Source organism: Hippopotamus amphibius, chromosome 16 (genome assembly GCF_030028045.1).
Source record: "Hippopotamus amphibius kiboko isolate mHipAmp2 chromosome 16, mHipAmp2.hap2, whole genome shotgun sequence".
In the NCBI taxonomy this organism is placed as follows: Eukaryota; Metazoa; Chordata; class Mammalia; order Artiodactyla; family Hippopotamidae; genus Hippopotamus; species Hippopotamus amphibius.
Genome location: NC_080201.1, coordinates 51,847,314 through 51,871,807, shown reverse-complemented (window position 1 = coordinate 51,871,807; position 24,494 = coordinate 51,847,314). Strand labels below are relative to the sequence as shown.

The 24,494-nt window shown below is 58.6% G+C and overlaps 1 protein-coding gene across 4 annotated transcripts; it reads right to left on the bottom strand.

Moving 5' to 3' along the window:
* Positions 1-243: 243 nt before the first annotated feature.
* LTBP4 (latent transforming growth factor beta binding protein 4) lies at positions 244-22,447 on the bottom strand. 4 transcript variants are annotated; one of them, XM_057712183.1, is made up of 30 exons: positions 22,172-22,447; positions 18,607-18,798; positions 18,202-18,449; positions 18,023-18,125; positions 17,579-17,653; positions 17,366-17,488; positions 16,672-16,836; positions 15,790-15,939; positions 15,560-15,721; positions 14,798-14,929; positions 14,588-14,713; positions 13,706-13,831; positions 12,921-13,163; positions 12,324-12,449; positions 12,116-12,235; positions 11,138-11,266; positions 10,791-10,916; positions 10,379-10,501; positions 10,025-10,156; positions 8,838-8,969; positions 8,633-8,758; positions 7,310-7,456; positions 5,756-6,019; positions 5,460-5,531; positions 5,085-5,213; positions 4,730-4,876; positions 3,602-3,754; positions 2,261-2,641; positions 1,739-1,891; positions 244-645 (listed from the first exon to the last, which is right to left on the bottom strand). In XM_057712183.1, the coding sequence occupies exons 1-30, from the start codon at positions 22,419-22,421 to the stop codon at positions 491-493; spliced, it is 4,710 nt and encodes a 1,569-aa protein (XP_057568166.1). In that variant the 5' UTR covers positions 22,422-22,447; the 3' UTR covers positions 244-490. The 4 variants fall into 4 exon arrangements, with proteins under 4 accessions (XP_057568166.1, XP_057568167.1, XP_057568169.1 ...); XM_057712184.1 differs by having other exon boundaries at positions 15,560-15,691; XM_057712186.1 differs by lacking the exon at positions 22,172-22,447 and adding an exon at positions 19,314-19,529.
* Positions 22,448-24,494: the final 2,047 nt, after the last annotated feature.

Below are 24,494 nucleotides of genomic sequence, written 5' to 3'. Positions count from 1 at the left end.
TAAAAGACAAAAAGAGACACGGAGAATTAGGCAGAGAAAACAAGCAGAACGACAAGAGACAGATGACAGAGACAAAGAAATAGACATAGGAGAAAAGCAAAAACCAAGGGACACAGAGATAGACCAAGAGACAGAGGCACGGGAATGAAGAAGCTTGGATGGGGAGAGGATGTAATTTAGTGGCTCAAAGAACAAACTCTGGAGCCAAACTTTGAGAAACATCAGGCAGACAGAGGCAGAAGGTACAAAATAGGTGTTTTTTAATTGAACATTTTTATAAAAAGGAGCGGGAATGTGAAGGGGACCGTGGCCTAAGCCCGGGCCCGGGGCGTCTGTAGGAGGGGCGCTCTTTCTGTACTTCTGTCCAACCGACCCTCCTCTCCTCCAGGTCAGTCATCCCTGTGCGCATGCGCGCCAGCCGAGGGAGGGTGTGCGCAGCAAGGACGCCGCGTGCGCAGGCGCGGAGCGGGCGGCCCAGGCCGGCTGCCGCTCAGGCCCGGGGCCTGGCGGGCGTGCAATGGTGCGGCTCGTGCGAGGGTGCGAATCCTGGGCGGCAAATACAGCGGAACGAGCCGTCCGTGTTGACGCAGCGCGCGTTGACACAGAGCGGGGCGGCCGCCTGGGCCTCGTCACACTCGTTGATGTCTGGGGAGGGGGGATACCAGGAGCGCTGTTCAGGGCTGGGGACCCAGGAGCCTGCCTCCCTGGCCCCTGAGGCTCCTGGTGCAGAGGGGTGTGGATGCTGAGCCTCCTGTTGGAGTGGAATCCAGCCACTACCACCTGTTAGCTGTGTGAGCCTGGGCAGGTGACTTAACCTCTCTGTGTTTAACTTCTCTGTGTCTCAGCTTTGTGTTCTGTGAGATGGGTATGGTAGCCCGTAGGATACTAGATTTTTGTTAGGAAAACAATACTGATGATATCAACAATAAATGCTAACTCTGTCCCAGACATTGTTTTAAGCATATTACATGTATTAACTTTATCCTCCTAATAACGCTATGAGGTGGGTATTGTGCAAATTGAAGCCCAGCGTGGGGAAGCCCCTTGCCCGATGTCACATAAAAAGCCCATACTCTGCCCAGGGGATCCTCAGACCAGCCTGCAAAGACCCTGAGTGCCCAGCCCCCTGCTATTTCTTGGCTGTGAGACTTTGGGGAACTCCATTCTCTTCTCTGAGCTTTACACATAGACCTCACTATCATTGTAAATCGATGTTCACAACTCTATGAAATGGGTTCACTATGCTCATTTTTCAGGTGAGAAAAATTGAGCAAGGGACAGTGACCTATCCAGGGTCACACAGCAAGCTGCTGGACTGAGCCTGAGGTTGACCCAACTCCCCCAGAGTCCCTGATTGTAACCACTCTGCTTCACTGCTATCTAAACTAGGCAGACATGATTCCTATTCCCATTTTATAGATGGGAAGACTGAAAGTCTTCAAGAAGACAAGCAAATTGCCCAAGGTAGCCCTGGGTGTCCTTAGAAATCAGGCCTGCAGGATTCTATCCTTCCAACCTGCTTCAAGCCCAGCCCCAGTCCTGTGGTCAAGCTCGGGTTTCCCTCCAGTCTGACCTGTCCTTCAGGCAAGCCCCATCCCTGAACAAGAATTACTCTCTGCTCCCCCACCTCCTCTTGGCTGGCCGGTCTCCTTGACACCCCTGATTACCCACCTCTAGTAAAGGCTTCCACCCTCTCTGGCACCGCCCCCCTCCATGCTGACCCCGGCCCACCCCTCACCGACACAGGCCATGCGGGTCATGTCCAGGCGGTAGCCATCGAAGCAGTCGCAAGTGAAGCCCTCAGGGACGCGCACGCAGCGGCCGTGGGCGCAGCCGTCCAGGATCCCGCACTCCTCCGCCTCCAGCCCCTCGTAGGGCCCAGCCTGGGCACCTGCGGAGAATGTGGGGACTCCGGGGTTCAGGTGGGGCCACACCCCTGCTTCCGTGTCCCCTTCTAAACTGCCCATCCCGCTCCAGGCCTGTTGGGGGCGCTTGGGGCCAGAATGTTTCCGTCTCTCTGCTCTCCCTAGCTGTCCTTCTGTCCTCCTCGCTCTCTTGGTAGGTCTACAGAGATGTCTCTGTTCCCCTTCATCCCTGCTCTCTGTCGCTCTCTCCAACAAGATCTCCATTTTCCCATCTCTCTCCACCGTCTTCTCTTTATTTCCGTCTCTTTCTCTCCCTTCTTCCCTGCCTCTGTCTCCATCTCTTTGCGCACTTAGCTCCTCACGTTAGTTCCCATCACTTGGGCCGCAGTACTCACCAGCATAGCTTCCACCTTCAGGCGATTCCTCAGGCTCTGGGAAGGAGCCACGGGTGTCGCGAGGCCGATAGCGCCAGGGGGAGCCCGGGCCGGGTGGCGCAGGAGCCTCGGATTCACCGTAGGGGCCGCCATCGTCCTCAAAGTCAGGCATGTCGAAGGGTGGCGTCCCATAGGGAGCCTCCCGGCGGGCGAAGGGCCCAGGTGGCGGTGGGTAGGGGTCATAGGGTAGGACGGGTGGCGGGTACAACTCAGGCCCATAGGGAAGGCCCTGGTAAGGTGGACCTAGGTCTGGACCATACTCATAGGGGAGTCCAAAGCCACCTGGCCGCGGGGGTCCGTATGCGGGGGGTCGCAGCACATTGCACAGGGCCTCAAAGTCATCTGCGAACAGGAGCCAAGCTTAACAATCAGCCTTTGCTTCCTCGGCACCCATCATTCATGTCCCCCACTAAGGGAAGAGGAGCCTCGGGGGGGGGGGGAGGCGCTTGGGCTGAGGCATTAGAGGGGCTTCAAAGGAAGGAACTGGGATTGCAGGGTTGGGATTAGGGGTTCTGGAGCCAGGATTGAAGGTATGAGGACTGAGACTGGGATTCCAAGGCCCTCCTGGGATCAGGAGTACTCAGGACTGCAGCTAGAAATCAGGGTCCAAGTGCTGGAATTTGGGGGCCCATGAGATCTGGGGCTAGGGGATGGAGGTGATTTACGGACCAGAACTGGGAAGTACCAGGGACCTGAGGGGTCAGGATGCACGGGAAGGGGTCTGAGCCATGGGACCTGGAGATCAGAGGACCAAGGACCTGGGGCTGGTACCGGATTTCCAAGGGCTGAGAATTGGGGAACTCAGGGCTTTTAAGAGCCAAGGCACAGGGATCTCTGGTGCTGTGTGTTGGCTTCTTAGGCACCTGGATGTGGGTGTCCAAGCCACTGGGACTTGGAGGTTTGTGAGCTATGACCAGAGAGTCTGTGGGCCAGGATGGCAGGGTCTGAGCAACCGGTATTTGAGGTCTAAAGTTCCAGGATTTGGGAGTAGGGGTCTCATGGGCTGTCTTGGGGTTCTAGAGACCAGGAGTTGAGAGTCTGAGAGACCAGGCCTCAGGGCCCTATGGGACTGGAACTATGGGCCCTGCTGAGTCAGGGCTTGGGGTGTCTGTGGTTGAGCCTTGGAGGTCTTTTCGGATTGGGACTTGGGGTCTAAGGGACCGAGATTTAGGAATGGGCTGGGACACAGAGGTCTGAGGGAACGAGTTTGGGAGATCTTGGGGTCTAACACTGGGAGTCTGAGGACCTGGATTTGGAGCCTGAGGGGCAGAGTCTCAGTGTAGCCCAGGCAGGTGGCAGTACCTGAGTCCTGTGCGGGGCAGAGGGCACAGTCCATGCCCCAGGCCTCGCCATAGAGGCAACAGCACTCTGTGTAGGTGGCCTGGCGATCCAGCCGAGGGCGACTGCACACGAGGTCAGCCCCCACTTCCTGCCAGCACACTCCCAGATTGTCATCTGAGGGCAGAGACGGCACACATCAAGGCAGGAAGACACTCAAGTCCTCCCAAATCCTCATTCTCCCTACTGGAGCAGCCCAGCCATCCTCTGCCTATCACCAGATCCTTCTCGTCAGCTGTGATCTGACTCCCAGAGGTCCTCTAAGGTAGCTCCAGGTGAGTACAGGGCTTCAGCCGGTACGAGGCTATCATATAGCAGGGAGATAGGGTCTGACAGGAGGGTTCTATCCAAGCCTGGCCGCTGGAGGGCTCTGTGACCCCAGGGCAGTTGCTTTTCCTCTCTGAGCACTGTTTGATTGAAGTCTTGGGGTGTGGAAGGACAGCATAGGAACAAGAAGTGGGAGGAGAAGAGGGTTTGGGTCAGTGGGCAAAAAAAGAGAGAAAGGACCCAAAGAAATAAAGACAAATACGTCGAAAGAGTCAGAGACTCAAAGAAACACAGGAAAGCAAAGATGCAGAGAGAAATAGACCTAAAAGCAAAGACAGATGCAGAGAGTGTCAGAAATTCAGAGAAAAGCCTAAAGACAGAAACCCACAGAGAGGTGCAAAGAAACAGAGGACACACAGAGAAATAACAGAAAGCAAGCTTTTAGCACTTAGACCAGGTCCCATTCTGTCCTTAAAAATAAATTTTCTCAGAGCTATCCTGTAAGGTAGGGGCTATTGCCAGTCCACCCAATGTGCAGAAAGGAAGCTGGGGTCCAAGAGGCGATAAACAACGTGCACGTGTACACAGGGCCAGCAAGTGGCACGGAGGCTCCTCTAAAACCTTCGCCTTTAACCCGGCCAACTGGCTTCTCATTCTGAGAGTCAAACAACTGAGACCAGAGGCTAAATGGGGCGTGGTCAAGCCACGCGAGGGGGCGTGGCCCGGGTGCGGGCGTGAGGCTGAGCGGGGGGTAAAAAGGGGCTGGGCGGCGTGGGCGGGACCCGGGCGGGGTAATTGGGCGGGGCGGGGCGGGGGCGGGGTTACCGAGGCTCTGGCTCTCGTTGGAGACGCAGCGGCGCCGCGAGCCGTCCAGCACAAGTGGGGGCTCGCACGTGCAGTGATAAGAGCCTATGGTGTTGACGCAGCGGCCGCCCTCACAAGCTGGCTCCTCGTCCGCACACTCGTCATTGTCTAGGGAGGCATGGAGGGAGTGATTAAGAAGCAGTCTTCTCCCCTTTCCCATTTACCCAGTGCATTGACAGTGTGACAGATGGCAGCCTAGACTCCAGGAAGGACTTCCTGCTGGTGGCGGCCACCTTCCAGAGAGGAGCAGGCGTGGCCAAGGGTTGGGCAGATTCCGGGGTGGGGGTGGGGGTGATGGTGGAGGTGGGGCTCGTACCGATGCACTCCAGTCGCTGGGCATGATAGTAGTAGCCATTGCTGCAATAACATGAGTAGCCTGGGGCCGTGTTCACGCACACGCCGCTCTTGCACACCTGGTCTCGGAAGAGCTGGCACTCGTCTACGTCTGCGGGAAAGACGATCAGAGGCGCGCCCCCCCCCAAGAGAGATGGGGGCGGGCCAGGTTGTGGGGTGGGCTGGATGCGCGGGGAGTGTGTGGCATGATCAGAGAAGAGAAGGACAGAGAGGTGGCGATAGAGACCCAGAGGTAGAGCTACAGAAGACAGGGGTGGGAAGGGGAGAGACAGAGAAAGAAAACAGAGACAGGATAAGACAGAGCAGGGCCTGGGGGCTGAGGGTGGGTGGGCCTTACCTCTCCGGAGGCTCGGGTCTCCGCTGGGTGCCAGGTAGCCCCGGCCGTGGGGGCACAATGACTGGTACTCGGCTGCACACAGAGACAAGGCTGAGCCCAGATACCCTTGCCCCAGCCCCTGGGCCTGTCTGTATTCACCTCTCAGCCTTGTGCCCCCCTGGCTGGCAGCTCCCTCTTGCCCATGCAATAGCAGCACCTCAGCCCCGTGTCCAAATGTGTCCCCTTGTTCCAGTCCCATGCCCATCTATTTCTACGCAAACCCTCAGCCCTGTGTCCACGCAGGGGCCCAGGCCCACCTGTCTCAGTGCTTGGGCACTGCTGGATACGGCAGCCGCTGCCCCAGCCCTCACCCACAGTGCAGCAGCACTCCTGCCATGTCACGTTCCGAGCCAGGATGTTGTCACATGCATCTGGGGCCGCCGTGTCAAAGTAGCATTCCCGGCGCCCGCTGCTCACGGGCTGCCTTGGTGGGCCGGGCCGGTGGGGCTGGGATGGTGGTGGGGGCCTGGCTGGCAGACTGGGGCTGGCAGGTGCATGGGGCTGTGGGCCTGGGAACGTACCTGGGGGGACAAAGGACATTAGCCCAGTGTGGGCTGAGCCTCCAGCCCTTGTGCCATGGATGGGGAACCTGAGACCCCGTGTGGCAGAACCAGACTCCACACCTCTCAGCATCTTCCTCGTGTCTTTCTCCCATTCTCACCTCCTCTCATTTCTGTACCTCTTGCCTCCCCGCCTCACTCTCCCAAGCATCTGGCCCATCATCCCAGCCGCAGTTCAGGTAAAAGAGGGGATTTCCCTGGCCTCCTGGAGGCCTCCCTGTGGCCTCACATCCAATATGTCCCAAACTGGCCTTGGAATCTTCACACCCAAATCTAGACCTGAGCCTGGACACCTCTCCCCAACCCAGGCAGCCCCAAGGCCTGTCCGCCTGGCCTCTTGAGCCCCTCTCACACCTGCCCTCTCCTCCCTCACATGGCCCTTGCCTTGGTCCAGCCCTGTCCTCTCTGCTCAGGTCCCAGACCCCCTCCAACCCACCTTCACATGGCAGCCAGAAGAAGTTCCAAAATCTGATTACACCCCTCTCTCACTCAAAACCTTTCCATCATGCCAGAGTGCTGTTGAGAAGAGTCCAACCTCCTGACCACAGTAAGTCAGTGTTATCTGGCGCCTGCCTCCTTCCGTGGCCTCATTTCTCCCCACCCCTTCCCTTGCTCTGTAAAGCATGTCACCCTGAAATCACTTCAGTCCCTCAGATATGTCAGGTGCTCTCTTGCCTTGCCAGGCCTTTGCCCTTGCCATACTGTCTGCCCAGAATGCCCTCCCTCATCCACTTCACCTAGTTCCTTTCTACTCATCCTGCTGCTCTCAGTTCAGACACCCGCTCCTACAGGAAGCCCTCCCTAACTCTCCTTCAAGGCTGGGGAGGCACCTCCTCTGGATTCCTACAACCCCCTAGCCTTTCCCATCATAGGCAGTTTGCTCTGGCCTGTGCCTCCTCCAGCCCAGTCCTGACTTCTCTGGGTTGTTACTGTCAGGTTATATCACTGGATTGTGAGCCCCTAGAAGACAGGGTGGTCTTTCCTGGTCACTACTGTGTCCTCAGTGCCCAGAAAAGGGCCTAAACATAGTGGACATTGCTAAGTGAAGGCATCTGATAAAGTCAGAACCAGGATCCACTTCTCCTGACACTGAGTCCCACACCCAGGTTAACTCGTGTGCTGCAGGTTTTTGTTGTTTAAAACAACAGCATCTAATTGATGGCAGCTGTCCACATCAGGAATAGTTAGATCCCATTATTTTTCTGTGGGGCCAGCAGCCATCAGTTAAGTAGACATTGATCTCAGTCTCACCTGCAGAAGTCCGAGGGGGAACACAGCGCCCAGTCATGGGGTCAAACTCCTCAGGGCTGTTGGGGCAGACACAGAGGAAGGAGCCTTCCACATTCTCACACAGGGCAGCTCCACACACACCCTGTAGCGTTTCACATTCATTCACATCTGTGAACAGGAGACAACAGGGAAGAGGGAGTCAATGGTTGTAAACTTCTGGAATTCCTTAAGTCTAAAAGTCTGAGTTTGCAAGTAGGAGTATCTTCATGGCCCAGATCCCATCATCTACTAATCTTCTGGTGACAAAGCCTGAATTTCCCTTGGGAGCCCTCTGCTCCTCCATTTTCAACCCATGTGTTTTCAGCAGGCCAAGCAGACTGCTGCATTTCTCTGGTTCAGAGACAGGCAGTGACCAAGCTGGGCCAATCAAAGCCAGTCCTGGGACTTGTTCTAGAAATAGGGAGAAAGAGCCTCCCTCTGTAGCCAGGGATGTCAAGCTGAGGATGTCAACCAGAGGTGCTAGGGCCACTTCTGTCATTGTGAAAAGAGAATCTATCTGCAAGTAAGTGCAATAGAAGATAACAGAGCTGGGAGACAGCTAGTCTTGTCAGTTCCTGGACCCACATATGCCTGAAGTTCAAATATTTCCCAGGACTTCACAATTTCAATTCTCTTTAAAGAAATAAAGGCTTTTATGTTTGCGTTTCTTAAAACTAAGAGAATGTATAATTAAAGACATGCATTGTACTGTACGTAAATTGAACCTCAAATAAAAATATCTGTAAACACATATTGAACTCTGGTTAATGACATGCATTATGCATGGAAGAGTTTAGGGGGAAGTATATTGATGGCTGCAATTTAATTTTAAAATCCTATGTGTATAAAAACAGATGATTGAACCTGGTGTACCCCCCCAAAAAAAAATTAAAAATAATAATAATAATTTTAAAATCCTATCCAAAAAATTGGGTGGATTAATGGAAAGATATATGAGGAGGCAAGTATAATAAAATGATAATAACAGAATATAGATCATGGGTGTGCTGATATTCATTCTACAGGCCTTTTAACTTGCTTTATGTTTAGAAATTTTCCTCATAAAATGTTGGGAAAAAAATAAAGAATGTTTATGTACGCTTAAGATTAGTGCACTTTTTACTACTTTGTGCATGAATTTTTAAAGCACGCCCCAAAATAAAATCTGAATGCATAGGGGTTCCTGACTGGCGTGAAGATGATCTTATATTCACAGTTTACATGCATTCAGATCTATGGAGAGGAGCAGGGCCTGACCAATCTCTTCCCCACCCTCTGGCCCCACCCAGCCCCGGAGCCCCGTACCCACGCAGTGACGCCCGTCCCGCGCCCCCTCGTAGCCCTGGTCACAGAGGCACTGGAAGGAGCCAGGCAGGTTCTGGCACACGGCATGGGCCCCGCAGAAGGACCGGTTCCGGCATTCGTCCACATCTGCAACCACCAGACAGTCAGGCCTTTGTTGGAACTTCCAGCCCCTCCGCATCTCTCCCATTGCCGCAGGGACACCCACCCTGGCATCCGCCACCCGGCGTGGGTTGGTAGCCAGGGTCACAGGCCGGCGTGCAGCGGTAGGAGCCAGGGGTATTCTCACAGCGCTGGGCTCCACAAATCCCTGGGCCATATTCCTGGCACTCATCCACGTCTGCAAAAGAGGGGGGAGGGCGTGGGGCAAGGAGAGGGGAGTCACAGGCCTGAACTCACAGGTTCCTGGTGCTGCTTCCAGTTCCCATGACTGAGAAGTCTCTGAATCTGGTATTCTAGGAGTCTGAGCTTCTAAAGTTCAATAAGCATTGATACCTCTTAAGGCCTCATTACAATTTCTCACGGAGCCTAACCATGGTCCCACCTCAGGGCCTTTGCACTTGCTGTTCCCTTTGCAGGAACACTCTTCCCTCAGCTATCAGCATGGCTCCCTCCCTTGCTTCACTCGAGGGTCTAGGTCAAGCCCTCCTAGTGCCCCCACCCATACTGCCCTGTCATCTCTGTCCATTTATCCTGCTTTACTTTCCTTCTTAAACTCATTATATCCATGTAGTTATTGGCATGCCAACTGTCACCTCTCTAGAATGCAAACTCCACATCGGCAGGGATTTGTGTCTGGCTTGTTCCTCACTGTATCCCCAGAATGTAGAACAGTGCCTGATACGCAGTAGGTGCCTCCAAATTGTTTGCTGAATTTCTTTACATATTTATTGTTTGTCTCTCCCCCTAGAAGGTCAGCTCCATGAGAACAGGGATTTTGTTTGACTCACTGACTGTTCTGCCACTAGTGTTGCACACAGTAGGGGCTTAATGAATTCTTGTGGAATTAATGAATGAGGTCCCATGAAATTAGGTTTCCATGAATCAGGGGTCTGGCAACCCAAGAGCCCTAGGCAGTTCGCAGGCATTTCACCTGTTCTGCAAAATTCTGGACCCGCATTTTACGGATGAACTCGCACACCACCCCCCCACCACCCCCATCTGGGTTGCTTCTGAAAGCGAGGCTTGGCCTGTTTCCTGATAGGAGTGTCCTCCCTCATCCTCCTGCCTCCCCTCTACAAAAAAATATAAAGACACTGGTGGCTTGTTTCCACCACCGATGGGGAGAGAGTTAAGTGCATTGGTTGGGAACACTTTCCCTCCTCTCCCCCCAAGTCCATGAGGCCTGGAGCCGATTTCTGCAACTCTTCGTGGGGGCGAGAGCCGTGGTCTCACCGTCACAGGTGCCCTCAGGGCCTGCGTGGTAGCCGGGGTCGCAGTCGCGGACACAGCGGTAGGAGCCGGGGGAATTCTCACAACGCTGAGACCCGCACAAGGCCGGGCCCCGCTCCCGACATTCATCCACGTCTGAGGAGGGAGGCAGGGCAGTCAGATGGGGGAAACAGGGGAGGCAGGAAGGGAAAGGAGAAAAGGTGGGGGAGTCAAGGAGGGGAGAGGAAAGTCAGAAGGGGAGCCGGGAGACGCATGAAAGGGGAAAGGAGAAATCGGCTGAGAGGCACGACGGGGAGACAAATGGGGGAGACCAGGAGGCACAGAGGAGAGGAATCAGGCCTGGGTGAGGCCTCTCACCGAGGCAGGAGGCGAGGTCTGGGCCAGCACGGTGTCCCGGAGGACAGATGCACTCGAAAGAGCCGTCGGTGTTGGTACAGATGCCGCTCTGGCAGAGGTCCTCCTCACTGCATTCGTCCACATCTGCGGGACAGTGGACAGCCTCCTTCTCGGCCTAACGTTCCAGGCCACGCCCCTCCCCCGCCCTTTCCCCACCCCTCCCGCTCCAAGACCGTAACGCCTTCCCCACCTGCCTAAGGCTCCTCCCTTTCCTGAAAGCCCCACCTCTCCATCGGGTTTGGCGCCATCCTTTCCATTCACTGCCCAATGTATCCAGACTCCGCCCTTTCCTCGTTCCTCTCCCAACTCCGCCCCTCCCTGTCCCCACCCTTTCCCCAACCCTTTCCCCTCCAGGTCCAGCCTGGGTACGCACCGAGGCAAGAAGCTCCGCGGGGTCCGGGCCGGTAGCCGGGGGCACAAGTACAGGCAAAGGAGCCGTCGGTATTGAGGCACTCGCCGTGGGGGAAGCAAAAGTCGCCCTCCAGGCACTCGTTCACGTCTAGAGTACCCAGAGAATAGGGCTGCTGCGCCACTAGACCCGCCCTCGAAACCCAAGCCCCGCCTACAAGGCGGCAACCCGGCTCCCAAGCCACACCCCGATGGCCGCTTTCTAAATTTCACCTCCAGTCCCTTAGTCCAGCTTCCACCTCCCCACCAGGTTTTATCCAGGAAGTCAGGTCCCACTCCCAGGCTGTCTAGCCTTTTCCCTGCCCGGCCCACCTGCGCAGGGTCCGGGCCGACCAGGTGGCGCCCGGTAGCCTGGCGCGCAGCTGCAGCTGAAGGAGCCGTCGGTGTTAGTGCAGCGGCCGTGGGGGCCGCAGGAGGCGCCTGAACTGCATTCGTCCACATCTGCGGGAATGGCGATTTCAGAAAGGGTTCTGTCTAGCGACACACTGATGGATCCCCTTGGGGCACAGGGGTCTGAAGAAGGTGATGGGAACTGTCTTGTGTTGGATATGAGGTGAAGGCTTCATGTCAGAAGTCGGTAGGGGAGACCAGGGTTGGGGGTCCTGTGAGTCTGGGTTTCTGGGAACTCCCTGTGCCAGGATCCTGGGGTCGGGTGAAGGGACCCTGGACTGAGACAGGGGTCAGACATTCATTAGGGTAAGGGGTCAGGTATTATAAACCAGGACAACTGGATGGGATTCTGATGAATCAGCAGCCAGTCTCCAGTCAGGGGTCAGGGTCCAGGTTCAAGAACCCAATCAGGCCCCAGGGAAGGGACTCCTGAGAAGGGGCAGGGGCAGTGAAAGAAACAGGATCAAGCATCACAGGGGTTGTGGTCAGGGTTATGGTCAATAGTTATGATTAGGTCAAATGTCACAGTCAAGTTTAGGGGTCACAGGTCACATACAGGGCCAGAGGACAAGCAGCATCAGGAGGGTCACAACTGCTATCAGGGCTGCAGTCAGGGGTCATCAGCAGGGGGTCATGGTTAAGGTCAAATATCACAGTCAAGTTGAGGTTTCATTGGTCACAGAGTCAAAAGTCACATTAAGGGCCAAGGGTCATGGTCCTGATCAGGAACTGCAGTCCGATCAAGGGTCCACCATCTAGGTCAAGAATCTGCACTGGAGGTTGTGGTCCAGGTAAGGGGACTGAGATCCAGGTTAGAGGGCTGCAGGCCAGGTCAGGGTCATTGATCTGGGTCAGGAGTCATGAGGCAGGTCCAAGGTCACACCCAGGGCCTGATCTTACCAGTACATCGGCCATGGTGCAGGTGGTGACCAGCAGGACAGGCCCTGCACTGGAAGGAGCCAGGTGAGTTCACACACTCCTGCCCAGGACATGCCAGGTGGTTCTCACACTCATCCACATCTGGGGAGCAGAGGAGAGGGTGGCTTTGAAGGAATGGCCCAACGCCCCCCTCATCCATCCACACTCCTCCCTCCCTCCCCGGCCTCACCCTCGCACTCGGATCCGGCAGCGTTGGGTTGGAAGCCTGTGGGGCAGACGCACTGGAAGCTGCCTTCTGTGTTCTCACACCGGCCATAGGTGCAAGGCGGGGGGCTACGGGCACACTCGTCCACATCTGGGGCAGAGGAGACCAGTGAGGCTGAGGAAGGGGCCCGGACCCACTGCCATCACCATCCACCCCAACATTCTGTTCTGGACGCAGCGTCTTGGACTTTGCTCAGGCTGCTTCCTCCTCCCAGAAGGACAGACCTTTTAGTTGTTTCCTCATTAATGGTCTCTCAAGCTGCCAAGATGCAGCTAGGGCACCACCTCCTGCATGTTGCCTTCCTTGACTCAGAGCTGTCCCTTTCTCAGGGTTCACAAGTATCAACCAAAAAATGAGGAGGGATGGAGAGCACCCTCATATTTGCAGAAAGGGGAGAAGACACTGGAGCCAGACCCTCCCCACCCCCTCATTACCACCAGGCCTCTGTCCCTGTCCTCCTTCACTGAGCCTCATCCCTCTGCCTCTCTGCCCCCCAGACCTGTCTCTCTCCAGTCCCCACAGCAAACGGGGGTGGAGTGCCTTTGGACTCAGCACCCTCACCTTGGCAGGGGGCCCCTGGCCCACGGGAGCGGAATCCAGCAGGGCAGGCACAGTGAAAGGAGCCCACTGTGTTGTCACAACGGCCTGGCCCACAGGGCGGTGGCTCCTGGGCACACTCATCCACATCCTCTTCACACGCCGAGCCCCGGAAGCCAGCCGGGCACACACAGCGGAAAGAGCCATGCAGGTTCTCACAGACCCCTCGGCCACACAGGCCCGGGCTCTGGACGCATTCATCCACATCTGCTCGGAGCAAGGGACCCAGGTCATACCTCCTTTATGCCCCTCCCGTCCCCCCCCCCCATGCTCTATTCTACCTTCCTGACCTCCATTGCTCTGACCTTCTACCCTCCATCATTCTGCCACCCTGTCCCCATGACTCTGCTCTCCATCTTCCATCACTCTGCCACCTTATCCCTCGTCCTTCTAACTCTGTCCTCTATCCCTCTACTTTTTTCAATCCCCATTAAGCTTCTTGTCTGCTTCCTAGAACTCTGTCTTCCTAGTCTATATCAATGGGTCTCCTTAAACTCTGTCCTCCATAACTCTACCCCTTCCCCCAATAATGATATCCCCATCCCCCATTCCTCTGCTTCTCCATCCTCCATGACTCAGCCTTTCTGTTTTCCATCACTTGGCCTCTCCATCCCCAACAGGCTGCACGTCTGGTTCTCAGAGCCTGGCCTCTGTCTCCCATCAATCAGCCTCCCTCTGCCTCATTACTTGGCATCTCCATCTCTCACCACTGCCGCCCTACCCTTTCCCTTACATGCCCAGTCCCTCACCCTGGCAGCTGGCTCCGTGGGGCGCAGCCTGGTACCCAGCGGGGCACACGCACAGGAAGCTGCCTGGCGTGTTCTCGCAGCGCCCACGGTCACACGGTGGCGGCACGCGGTGGCACTCGTCCACGTCTGCGGGCACAAACCAGGTGGCTGGAACTGGGGCAGACACTCCGCCTCCTCCCCTCCCCTAGAAGGCCTGAGGAGGCGGGGAGGCGGGGACGGCAGGGGCGGAGTCAAGCTTCGGCCGGGGCCAGGCCGAGGCGGGAGCCAGGGGCGGTGGATGGGCTCGGAGGAGGTCGGTTTAAGGCTGAGGCGGAGATTCAGCGGGGAGGACAGGGCAAGAGTTGGGGACCCAGCTTGGGCAGAGGCAGAGAGGGGAACCGTGAGGGGGTCAATTTGGGGAGGGCAGAGTCTGGGGAGGGCAAGGGTGAGAAGAGCAGCTTTGGGTGGTGAACAAAGGGAAGGCAGGAGCGAGGGAAGGGGTGGTTTGGGGACGGGGCACTGGAGTGGCAGGGTGGAAATCAGGAGTCATGGTGGGGAGATACGTTGCAGCAGTTGTGGGACAGGGGAGCGGCCTTGGAGAGAGCAGGAGCTAGTCTGGAATATTGAGGGGGCGAGGCCAGGGGAGGGGCGGAGCCGGGACCCAGTCCTGGAGAAAGGCCCGGCACTAGTGCTGCAGAAAGCCGCCCCGACGGGAAAGGTCGGCTAGGCGGTGTGGGGCCGAAATGAGTGTAGGAGCTGGTCTGAAGACGGGGCCAGGGGCCAGGGGCCAGGCCAAGGCAGTAGTTGGCCTGAAGGGACGTGGGGAAGCGTGCGAGGGCGGGAACTGCTCCAAAGAGAGAGCCGGAGCGAGACCCCGGCTGGGGTGGGAGCTGGATTTCTCACCCAGACACTCCGCACCCCGCGGGCCCGCTCGGAAGCCCGGCCCGCACACGCAACGGAAGCTGCCTGGCGTGTTTTCGCAGCGCCCGGGAGCACAAGGCGTGGGAACGCGGCGACATTCGTCCACGTCTGAGGGTACGGAGGGGTCTGGTTAGGAGGTGACCGGGTAGAGCCGCCCGCCCCGCCTCCGTCCTCCCCCTCGGCCTGGCTTACCGATGCAGCGCGTGCCCTGCGGGCTGAGCCGGAAACCGGAGTCGCAGGCGCAGGTGTAGCCAGTGGGCCGGGGAATGCAGCGTCCGGGGCCGCAGACCTGGGGATTGCGCTGACACTCGCCTGCAGAGGGACCTGCGGGGGTCCAGTGAGCCAGGGTTCCCCCATCTGTGAGTCCTCTGTCCCTTTCATCCCAGGATAATTCCCTCAGATCCTCCGCATGAAACGCTCTCCTGGATGTCCCTCCTCAAGCCCAGTCTTCCCCTCTGATGCGCCTCTCCTTTAACATGGGACGTTCCTATCAGATCCTCTGCCTGAATCCTCCCATAAGGGCACCCCAAAGTCTCCATTTTTTAATATTTTGCTCTCCAGGCCTCTGCCTGAAATGTGTCCTTAGTGTCCTCCGTGAAAAATTAGTATTTGTCTCACGTTAACTGAGCACTTACTATGTGCCAGGTACTTCAGAGACAGCCTGCTGAATCCTCACAAGGATACGCATTTTACAGATGAAGAAACTGAGCCTCAGAGGTGACGTTGACCTTCCCAATTGACAGAACTCGCACCCAGGCCTGTCTGACTCCAGCTCTGGATGTAACCACCACCCCACCCTTCAAACCTTTATCTTTTCCCACCCATTTCTTAACTCCTCTGGCTGTCATATCCCTATTTGTTCGATTGTATACTCTTCACTTTGGAGCCCCCCACCCCACCTGGAACTCCTGCCTGTAATACCCTTGTCAAAGGCCCCGATTCTCTCTACCACACCTGATTCAGGGATCTCAGGACCAGTCCAGGCAGGGAGGCTGGGCAGGGCAAGCTCAGGGCCCGGACGGGGCTCTGGCCGAGGTTCTGGCCGTGGCGCAGGCCGGGGTTCTGGGCGATGAGTGGGCAGAAAGCCTGGTAAAAAAGGGGTATCAGCAGTGGAGACTTGGATTTGGGTGTCCCCACTCATCTCCCCTTGGAGACAACACCCTTTCCTCCAGAAACCAGCTCACCTGTGCGTGGCCGAGAGGTGGAGGATGGGGCACGGGGCTGGCTGAGGGACACTCGGGGTGGTTCCTGGCCCAGGGGTCTGGTGTTGTAGCGGAGGTCAGAGGCCGAGTAATGATAGCCAGGGCCTGCTGGGCAGATCTCCCGAAAACCCTCTGGGAACAAGAAAGGGAAGAAGATGGGTAGACAGAGGGCAAAAGAGTAGCAGGGGATGAGAAGGAAGGGGGGTGAAGGAGAGGGGGGCAGTCTAGGGTCTGGCCTTGACCATGGATAGGGCTTGGCCTGGGAGTGTGTTAGGGGTTTGGGTTGGATGCTGAGATGGAGTGGTACCCCAGCCAAAGAATGGGACATCTCAGAGGCTAAGGGTGGGACCAAGGACGTTTTTCCCTCTTCGGGATGATGGCAGGGACTGGAGTTGAGGGTGGGGTCTGGTTTGATGACTACAGGAACGGGATTGAAGTCCAGGAAACAGATCCATTGTGGGGTCTGGTTTTATGAAGAAGCAAGATTGCCAGGGAGGTATCTCCGGGAGGGGCGTGTCTGGGGCGGGGCGGAACCTAGGTTGAAGGCAATGTCTCAGAAGCTGGGGAGTTGGCTAAAGCCTGGGGACAAGATTGGGTAGGCAGCCTATCTCAAGGGCTAGGGGAGGTCGAGGCTGGGGTGACGCTTGGCTGACACAGCCTAACTTCCAGGTTGTGTGCCTCAGGTGTGGGTGTGGCCAAGATGGGGTGGGGGCCCGGGCGGACTCCAGTCTGAAGATAGGCTGTCTCAGAGGCCGGGGGCATGGCTAAGGCTAGGACCCAACCTGGCTGGAGGGCCTGGGGACTGAGCCTAGAATGGGGGCTGTTTGCATCAAGTCTAGAGAAAGGCCAGCAGGAGGCGCTCACCTGAGCCGAAGGGTGGGCAGAGCTGGCAACCCCGGCCCCAGGCTTTGCCTACACGGCTGCAGCAGCAGATCTGTTTGGTGATGTTGCGTAGAATGGGCAGCGAGCAGCCGCCGTCGCGGAGCACGCGGAAGCAGGGCCCCTTGGCCTCTGAGATCACGTGTTGGGCTGGGGGTGGGGGAGGAAATTCTTCAGGGCGGGGTTGGGAGTGTAGTGGGACTAGGGGATCTGGGAGGTAGGGGAATGGTCCCAAGGAGGGTTCGGTGGGTGTGAGGGGCATTTGGGAAAGCTCTGAGTCTGAAGAAGAGCTGAGGGGTCTGGAGGTCTGAAAAGGGTTTGGGGCCTGAGGAGAGTCTGAGAGGGGTGAATGAGAGAATCTGGGAAGGATCTCAGGATCTGAAGAAGATCTGGTGGTCGAGAGGGATGAGGAAATTTGGGGGCTTGAGAGGAGCTGATAAAAGTCTGGGGATCTGAATTCAAAAGGTTTGAGGGGTTCTTAGAGGAGCTGAAGAAGGTCCAGGGAGTTTGCAGGTGTATGAGAGTCGGAGACGTTCTGAGGGGGATCTAAGAGTGACTGGAGGGACCTGGGAGTCTGGGAGCATCTGGGGGGAATGTGGTCTAAGGGAATTAGAGCCAGGGATGTTCTGGCATGAGGACAGGGTGGACATGGGACCAGTTTCAGGTCCCAGTGGCTCACAGATGCAGCTGCTGCGGGACGAGTCAAGCAGGAAGCCGTCGGGGCACACGCAGGTGTACCCGCCATGCGTGTTCGCACACTCCCCGTGCTGGCAGCGCCCGGCAGTCGCGCACTCATCCACATCTGCGAGGAATGGGGTGGTCCCAGTGGCGTCCAGGGCAAGCTCCCTGCCAGCCGCGTCCCAAGCTCCTCCCACCCCCTGCCCGAGCTCACCTTCGCAGGACCCATTAACCCTTTCAAAGCCAGTTGGACACGGTCCATCTGGGGCGCCCACTTGGTTGGAGTTACCTTTGGAGAGAGGAAAGGGGTGGGCCGGGGTGGGCGGAGCGAGAATGGAGTAGGCGGGGACAAAATGGGATGGGAGGAACTAAAAGATGTTGAGTGCGGTTTGAGTGCAAGGTCAGCAGCCTTAGGTTGGTAATCTGCATGAGGAGGCCCATGGCACAAAGGCCGGGTGAGAACGGGGTAGCCAAAGTCAGAAAGTGGGATGGGTGGTTCCAGACGGTATGGATAGGTCTACAGTGGAAATGATCCCCACAGCGGGGGTAGGCGTGGCTAGAATTTGTGTAAGGGCATATCTATGGGCAGAGTACTAGGAGCAGCGGGGTTCTCACTCCTCCCCAGCTCCAAGCACCTCGGGGACGTCCTGGGGCTTACCCAGGAGCTCCGTGCACGACTGACAGTCGTGAACGCCCCAGGCCAAGCCGGCCCCTCTGCAGCAGACCTCCTGCGTCCGGAGCCCGGGCAGCGGGGACGCGCACTGTGGGGAAGTGCAGGGTGAGCGCGCCCCCGCGCGGTGGCACGCTCCGGGCCCCTCCCCACCGGCCTCCTCTCACTTCGCCTCCGCGCAGCTCCCGAAAACAGTAACCGAAGCCCGAGGCGTCCGAGTAGCCGTCCTCGCGCGGCGCGCTCTGTGCCAGCACCGTATAGGGCGCTGCCGCCTCCGCCCGAGCCGCCGCCTCCGCCCGCGCCACTGCCTCGGCGTCCGCCTCCTCCCAAGGGCCGGACACACGCTCCACCTGGTGCACCACCACCGACGCCTCCTGCGGGTGCTCCACGTGGACGCTCACCATAGACGCCACTCCTGGAGCGAGGCACGGGAGGACAAAGTGGGAGTAGGAATGGGGGAAAGGGCGCGCTGGAGAAGGGTACTCAGGAGAAGGTAGGAAAGATGGGAGTCAGAGGAACGGCGAGGTGGTGGACAGAGGAGGCAGAGGGCACTCCCGCCTCACTCTCCTCACCATGCTCATCGTCGCGGTGGTTGGCCAGTGGCATGGTGTACACAGAGCGGGTGAAGCCTGGCATGGCCGGGGCCGGAGGTCGGGCGCCTGATGAGTGCAACTGGCAGAATTTGCCAGCGAAGTCCGGGGGACAGAGGCAGCGGTCAGGCTTCACGCACACACCTCCGTTGTGACAGATCAAGGGACACAGGACTAGGGGGAGAGCGAGGACACTCAGGGCCGGCAACCCTCCTTGCAGCTCCCCTTGGAATGAGCGCACCCAAACTAGCTCAGTCCCTAACTTTATAACTACACCCTCAAAGGTATCACTCAGTTCTAAGTCGTCCCGCCACGAGCTGTCTTGTGTCATCTCCCCACTAACCCTGGCCACTTGCATTGGCTGGTCGGTATCAGACAGCCCTTGGCGGTATAGCTCCGCCCACTGGGCCCACTCGCCACGCCCTCCAGCTCCCCCTTCACTTTCACAACCCCACCCCCCTTCCAGTCCCACATTCGGTCTGAGTCCACAGCGTACAAGCCCCGCCCAGACAGCGTGGTTCCCGCCCATAGGCTCAGCCCCGCCCACTCCAGCTCCTGCCTTTGCCCTTAGCCCCGCCCATCTTTTACTGCTCCAGCCCCTCAGACCCAGCGCTGGTCACTTCCATTGACTAAAACCACATTTAGCCACTCCCTGGCACCACCCCGTGCTCGCAACGCTGTCTCCTCACCATTCGAGGCACCCTCACACCAAGCCGGGCCGGGTCCACTACATTCATGCTCCGCCCACAGGCTATGCGTTCCCCCCTCTTCTATGCACCTCGCCTGCATCACCTTCTTCTACCCAAGGGATTGTAAACCCCGCCTATCAAAGCGTCTAACCTGCTGCCTTTAGCCCCGCCCACCTTCCTTTCCCTACATTAATTTGCCCTGGCTCACTCGCTCACGCTCCACTCACCCCCCGCCCCCGCCCGGCAATCTGGGAGTCCTAGCCACCCCCCACCCGCGCTTTGTCTCCTCCCACCTCCCCTCTGGCTGTGGCTCCCCGGTTCTAGCTCTGACTTCCCGCCTCCGGTAGCCCCGGGGCGGGGCCAGCGGGAACGCGCCTGCCCCCCCCTCCATGCGCGCCCTCGCTGGGCCTCAGGCCACCTTTGGGCGGGGCACTGCCAGCTGTGCGGCGGGGTAAACAAAGAGAGGGGTGCGGCGGGGGCAGGGCGGCGGCTCCTCATTCTGGACCCTTGGGGAGCCCCGGGTCGGCTGAGCCAAAGAAGGCCGGACGTATCCTGCGAGGGCACCCCCTCCCTTTCTCCCCCGGGGCTGCCGAGAACAGCTGGAGACAGCTGTGCGGAGGGGAGGAAGGGGGCAGGCGGCCGGGGCCGTCCAGGAAGGCGTGTGTGGGATTCTGAGCCACACACTGGAGAGAGGAAAGCACAGAGGGAGCCCCCTCAGTTTATAAGGGTAAAGAGACTGGACTTCTGGGAGGAGATCAGTTAGAAGGCAGCACTCTGAGGTTCAAAGAACACTCGCTCGAGGTTTCTGGAACCGAAAGGGAGCCTATCCCATAGGAAACTGAGGCACCCTTCAACAGAAGGAAGCCCTGAAGTCCTTTTGGGGAGAATTACCTAAAAACAGGACTCTAGTGTCTTTTAGGGATTGGCCAATTTGAGAGTGCCAAGAACAAGGTTTAGATGGAGAAGTGGGATTCTTGGGAGTCTCCAGTCCATGAGAGCCTCGATTGTCTGGGAAGATTGTAAGATACTGTGGAATCCCCCCTCCCCTCTCAGCGAAGGGATTAGGTACCCAAGTCTTTTGATTAATGGCTGCTTGGGGGGAGCACAGTATCTGGAGTCCTCTTGGGAGGATCAACTGATCAAGACCAACTCTGGGTTTCTCTGGAGATAGATGGATCAGAGTTCCTGGGGAGGGAGTCAGCTGGAAGAGAAGGACTTGGATAGACAGTAATTGGGGATCAGTTGGAAACAGAAGAAAATAGGAGCCTTTTGTGAGAAGAGAATTTGGCTAGGGAGCAGAGTTATCACTGTACAGAATTTGTTATCTGGGGTTTCCCCTGGAAGTGGGGAGGAGTAGCTGAGGGACAAAACTAGAGTTCTCTGATAAGGGGCACTGTTTGGGACGATTACATCAGAAGAATGGGAGGGAATTTCACCGGAGGGGCTGGTCTCTGGAGTCTGTTGATAGTGATGCAGAGGGACTTAGGGCCTGAAGGCAGAGACTCTGGGCTCCCCTAGTTACAGAAGTCAGGCCAGGACTCCCGGGTTTTCTAATGGGGGCCTTATTTAAGTGGCAGGCCTGGGAGAGGCTTAAGTAGGAATCAAGATTCCAAAATAGGAAGGGTCTCTGTTGGGGGATGGGGGTCGTAATTCAGCTAGGTCTGGGGGCATTTCCTAACCTCCAAAGACACTTCTCTGTCTTCTCTGGTCCTGAATGTAGGCCCCCCTGCCCCAGCTCTCTGAGGGCTCCCACACCCAGGGTGGGCCGCTAGATGGGCACAAGCAACTCCATGTCCCACACCCCTGGAGGAATGAGGAGCTGAGGACATCGAGGTCCTCTGGAGGTCAGCCCCCTTTCACAGGCCCCTCCTTGTGCCTCCAGGGGCTTGGCACCCGCCTGGGCACGGCGCCTGGCACAAGCCCATTGAGGCTGGGCCGGGAGGGAGTGAGGGAAGGAGGGAGGAAGGGGAGGAGAGAGGGAGTGGCAGCGGGCGGGGGCTCAGGCGGGAGATGAGCTCACGCCGGCCAGGGCTGGGTTGGCTGGGGGCCAGGCTGGGCGAGTTCTCTGGCGCCAGGGGCCCCCACTCCCCACTCCAGAGGGCCTCTGGGGCTGGGGGCAGGTAGGCCCGGACCCTGAGAACCCACCCACCACCACACCCTGGGGCCAACAGGTGGCCCACCCCCCCACTTCACCTGACCCCCCCAAGGGCTCTCCATCTCTAGGGGAGCCTGGTGCGCACACGCCTCCTGTCCCCTCTGCCCCCAGGGGGCGCCTTTCTCCTAGGCCTCCAGCCTGGATTGCTCTTCCACGTGTGACCCTTGCAACTCAGGGTCCTGCAGAGACCCTCTTTCCGTGCACCCTTTCCCTCTCAGCTCTCAGGATCAACTCTTCACACCCCAAACCCTCTCCTCAAAGGCACTCCCATCCTACACTTTCCTAATCCCTCCCACCCAAAGAAGCAGAAACTGGAACATCCCCCATGGCCCTGGAACTCTCCCTTGGACTCTGGAGACCCTTATTCACAGTCTCAGAATTCGGACCCCTTTCTCCCAAGTGCCCAAGCCCCTCAATTCTGGTATTCCCCACTTTGACTCACAGGCATAAAAGTCAGCCCCAATTCTCTCCTATGGGACACCACAGGTCCCTGAAAACCCTCATTGCTTGCGAAATCAAGACCCTCAGGACCCAACCCCAAAAGCCAGGAATTTGAGGCTCCCTTCCTCAAATAAGCCAGGGATTCCCCAGCACTATTGCACAAGGAATCGGGGCTCCCTCTCCCTGGGGACTATCTCCCCCATCCCCGGGGATACTCCTCCCCCTGGAAACCCCTCCCTCGGGACCACCACCCCGCACTCACAGGCGCGGAAGCCGGGTCCCCCCGGGGCCGCCCCGCCGGGCGCGCCGCTGTCCACGCTGGTGGCGTTGCGGGGCGCGCAGGTTGGGGTGCAGCGAGGGCCAGTGGGCCCATGGACGCAGCTCAGGCCGCACACGGCCGGGGTGAAGCGCACGCGGAGGCGCTCTCGGAGCCGCCCCAGCCCGGGCCGCGGCCGGAGCAGCGCCAGCAGCACCAATAGCGACACCCAGAGCAGCCGCGCGCCGCCCGCCATGGCTGCAGCGCCGCGCTCCGCCGCGCCGCCGCCCCAGCCCGCCCGAGGGGCCCGGCCGCACCCGCCCGCCCGCGGGGGAGGGCGGCCGCGCCCCCGCTCAGGCCCCCCCTCCCCACCACTCCCTCCCCGGCGGCCGCGCGGGGGCGCGTGGGGCTGGGCGCGCAGCCAGAGGCGCGCAGGCCGGGCGCTAGACTCGCAGTGGGGAGGGGGGCGCCCCCTCGGCCCCCGCCTCGCACCAAGTGAATGGGGCCCGCAGGGGAGCGGCGGGGAAGGGAACAGGTGGGGGCGGGCCGGTTCCCCACCCCCCAGACACGGCTGAATCCATAAAGAGGGAAGAGTAGTGGGGGCCGCACTTGGGGAGGAGGCTAAAGGCTGTCTCCGCCTTCGTCACAGAGAAAGGGGCTTCATCTGGGTAGACAGCTGTCATAGCACATCTGGGCAGCCAGGTAGCACATGTGGGGGAGAGGAGAAGGGTCGGTGCACCTGGGCACATGAAGGAATTGGGGGTCTGGATGGTGGGCAGGACGCTGGTGGGGCACATTTGAGGACGCAGTCACATCTGACCAGGACCCTCACACCTGGTAGGAGAAGTCAGAATGGATTAGGGGAAACGGTGGATTGAGATTGTGGGCGGGGGTCCTCACATCTGGCCGGAGGCCCACATCTGGAAGACTTTAGGGAGGAGGGGACACATCTGGGCTGAAGGCCATAGCAGGAGGGGGACTTCTGAGGGTGGTTGAGACTAGGGGGTGTGCTAGCCCAGGGGCCGAGAGCTGGAGCGGGAGGAGGGCAGGAGGAGGGTCGGGAAAACAGTGGGAGGCCTTTGGCCCCTAGCCGCCCCGCAATGTTGGGCATTCGGCGACCGGGCAGGCGCCAACCCGCACAATCGCTTTTGTTGTCTGGGCTAGTTCGGCTGCGCTCTCGGCCGGGACAGCGCCCCCCTCTTCGGCCGGCCGCGGGGAGCCCGGACGCTTGGCTTCCCGGCCCCACCCCCGCGGGTCAGCGCCTCTAGCCAGCGTCTGGTCCTGTCCCGGACTCACCTCTCGCGGCCGGACACCGGGGTCCCTAGAGGGGGCTGCGTCCTGGGGAGGGGTGCTGAGCTACAATGGGGGACAGCTAGGCGGCGGCTGTACCGTGGGAACCAGACGGCTTTATCTGGCCCGGAACCCCCCCCCCCCCCCCCCCCGGCAGAGGAAGGGCGGATGTTCTTACCCCGGGACTGGCCGGCAGGGGCGCGTTGTGGGGGCCTCCTTCTCAGCAATGCCCGGGCCCCCGGCCCGCGGGGCCGCCGTCGCCTCAGCAGAGCTCGGGCTTCCTGCAGGCTGGGTGGGAGGGGGCAGAGAAGGAGTTGTCATTGCGGTTCTGCTGACCGCCCCCCCCCCCCACTCCCCACCCCCACCCCCCGCTTCTGGAAGGGACCTCCCACACCAGGAGGTCTCCCAGTGGAGGCGCTGCGCCCCCCATCTCTTTATCGGGGCCAGGACTTGAGCGTTCCTTGGAGGCTTGGAAGAAACAAAGTCAGTGGGAGAAACAGAGATGAGGAAGGGAGAGAGAGAGAAGAGAGACACAGAGGGAAAGAGACAGGTAACTTTGAGAGAAAGACAGTCGGAAAGAACAAATAGAGAGAAAGGGGAACATGGAGACAGAGAGACAGAAACTGAAAGACCCAGGGACAGCCCTAGGCAAGAAAAGGAGAACTAGAAACAGACAGGAGTTGATAGAAAGAGAGAGCAAGGGAGAGAAGACCCAGGGAGCAGAGAGAAAGATGTGCTGGAAATGGTGGCAGAGTTGGGAGCATCTAGTTAGGGGAGGGTTGCACACTCACGTCAGTGGCTGCCAGTTAAGGGACACCTGTCTCTTCCTCACGCTGGGGCTGGGGCTTGGCAGTTCTGGGGGCAATGGAGTCAGGCACCGCTGAGGGCCTGAACACTTTTCCGGCCGGCAGCTCCGGACCCTGCAGGAGGCTTCAGAGACAGCCAGGGACTGAGTGGAAAAGGAGGTGACTGCGTTTCTCTTTCCTCCAGCTCTCCAGCTGGGATGAGGGGTGGGGAAGGGAGTCCCCAGCTCCTCTGC

Excerpts from the sequence above, each read along its gene's own strand:
- LTBP4 (XM_057712183.1), bottom strand. The coding sequence starts at position 22,421 with ATGGCGGGCGGCGCGCGGCTGCTCTGGGTGTCGCTATTGGTGCTGCTG. Across the intron at positions 10,157-10,378 it reads AGACCTCGCCTCCTGCCTCG|ACGTGGATGAATGTCGGGAG; the intron begins GTGAGAGGCCTC and ends CTCCCTCCTCAG. Across the intron at positions 3,755-4,729 it reads CAACGAGAGCCAGAGCCTCG|ATGACAATCTGGGAGTGTGC; the intron begins GTAACCCCGCCC and ends CTCTGCCCTCAG.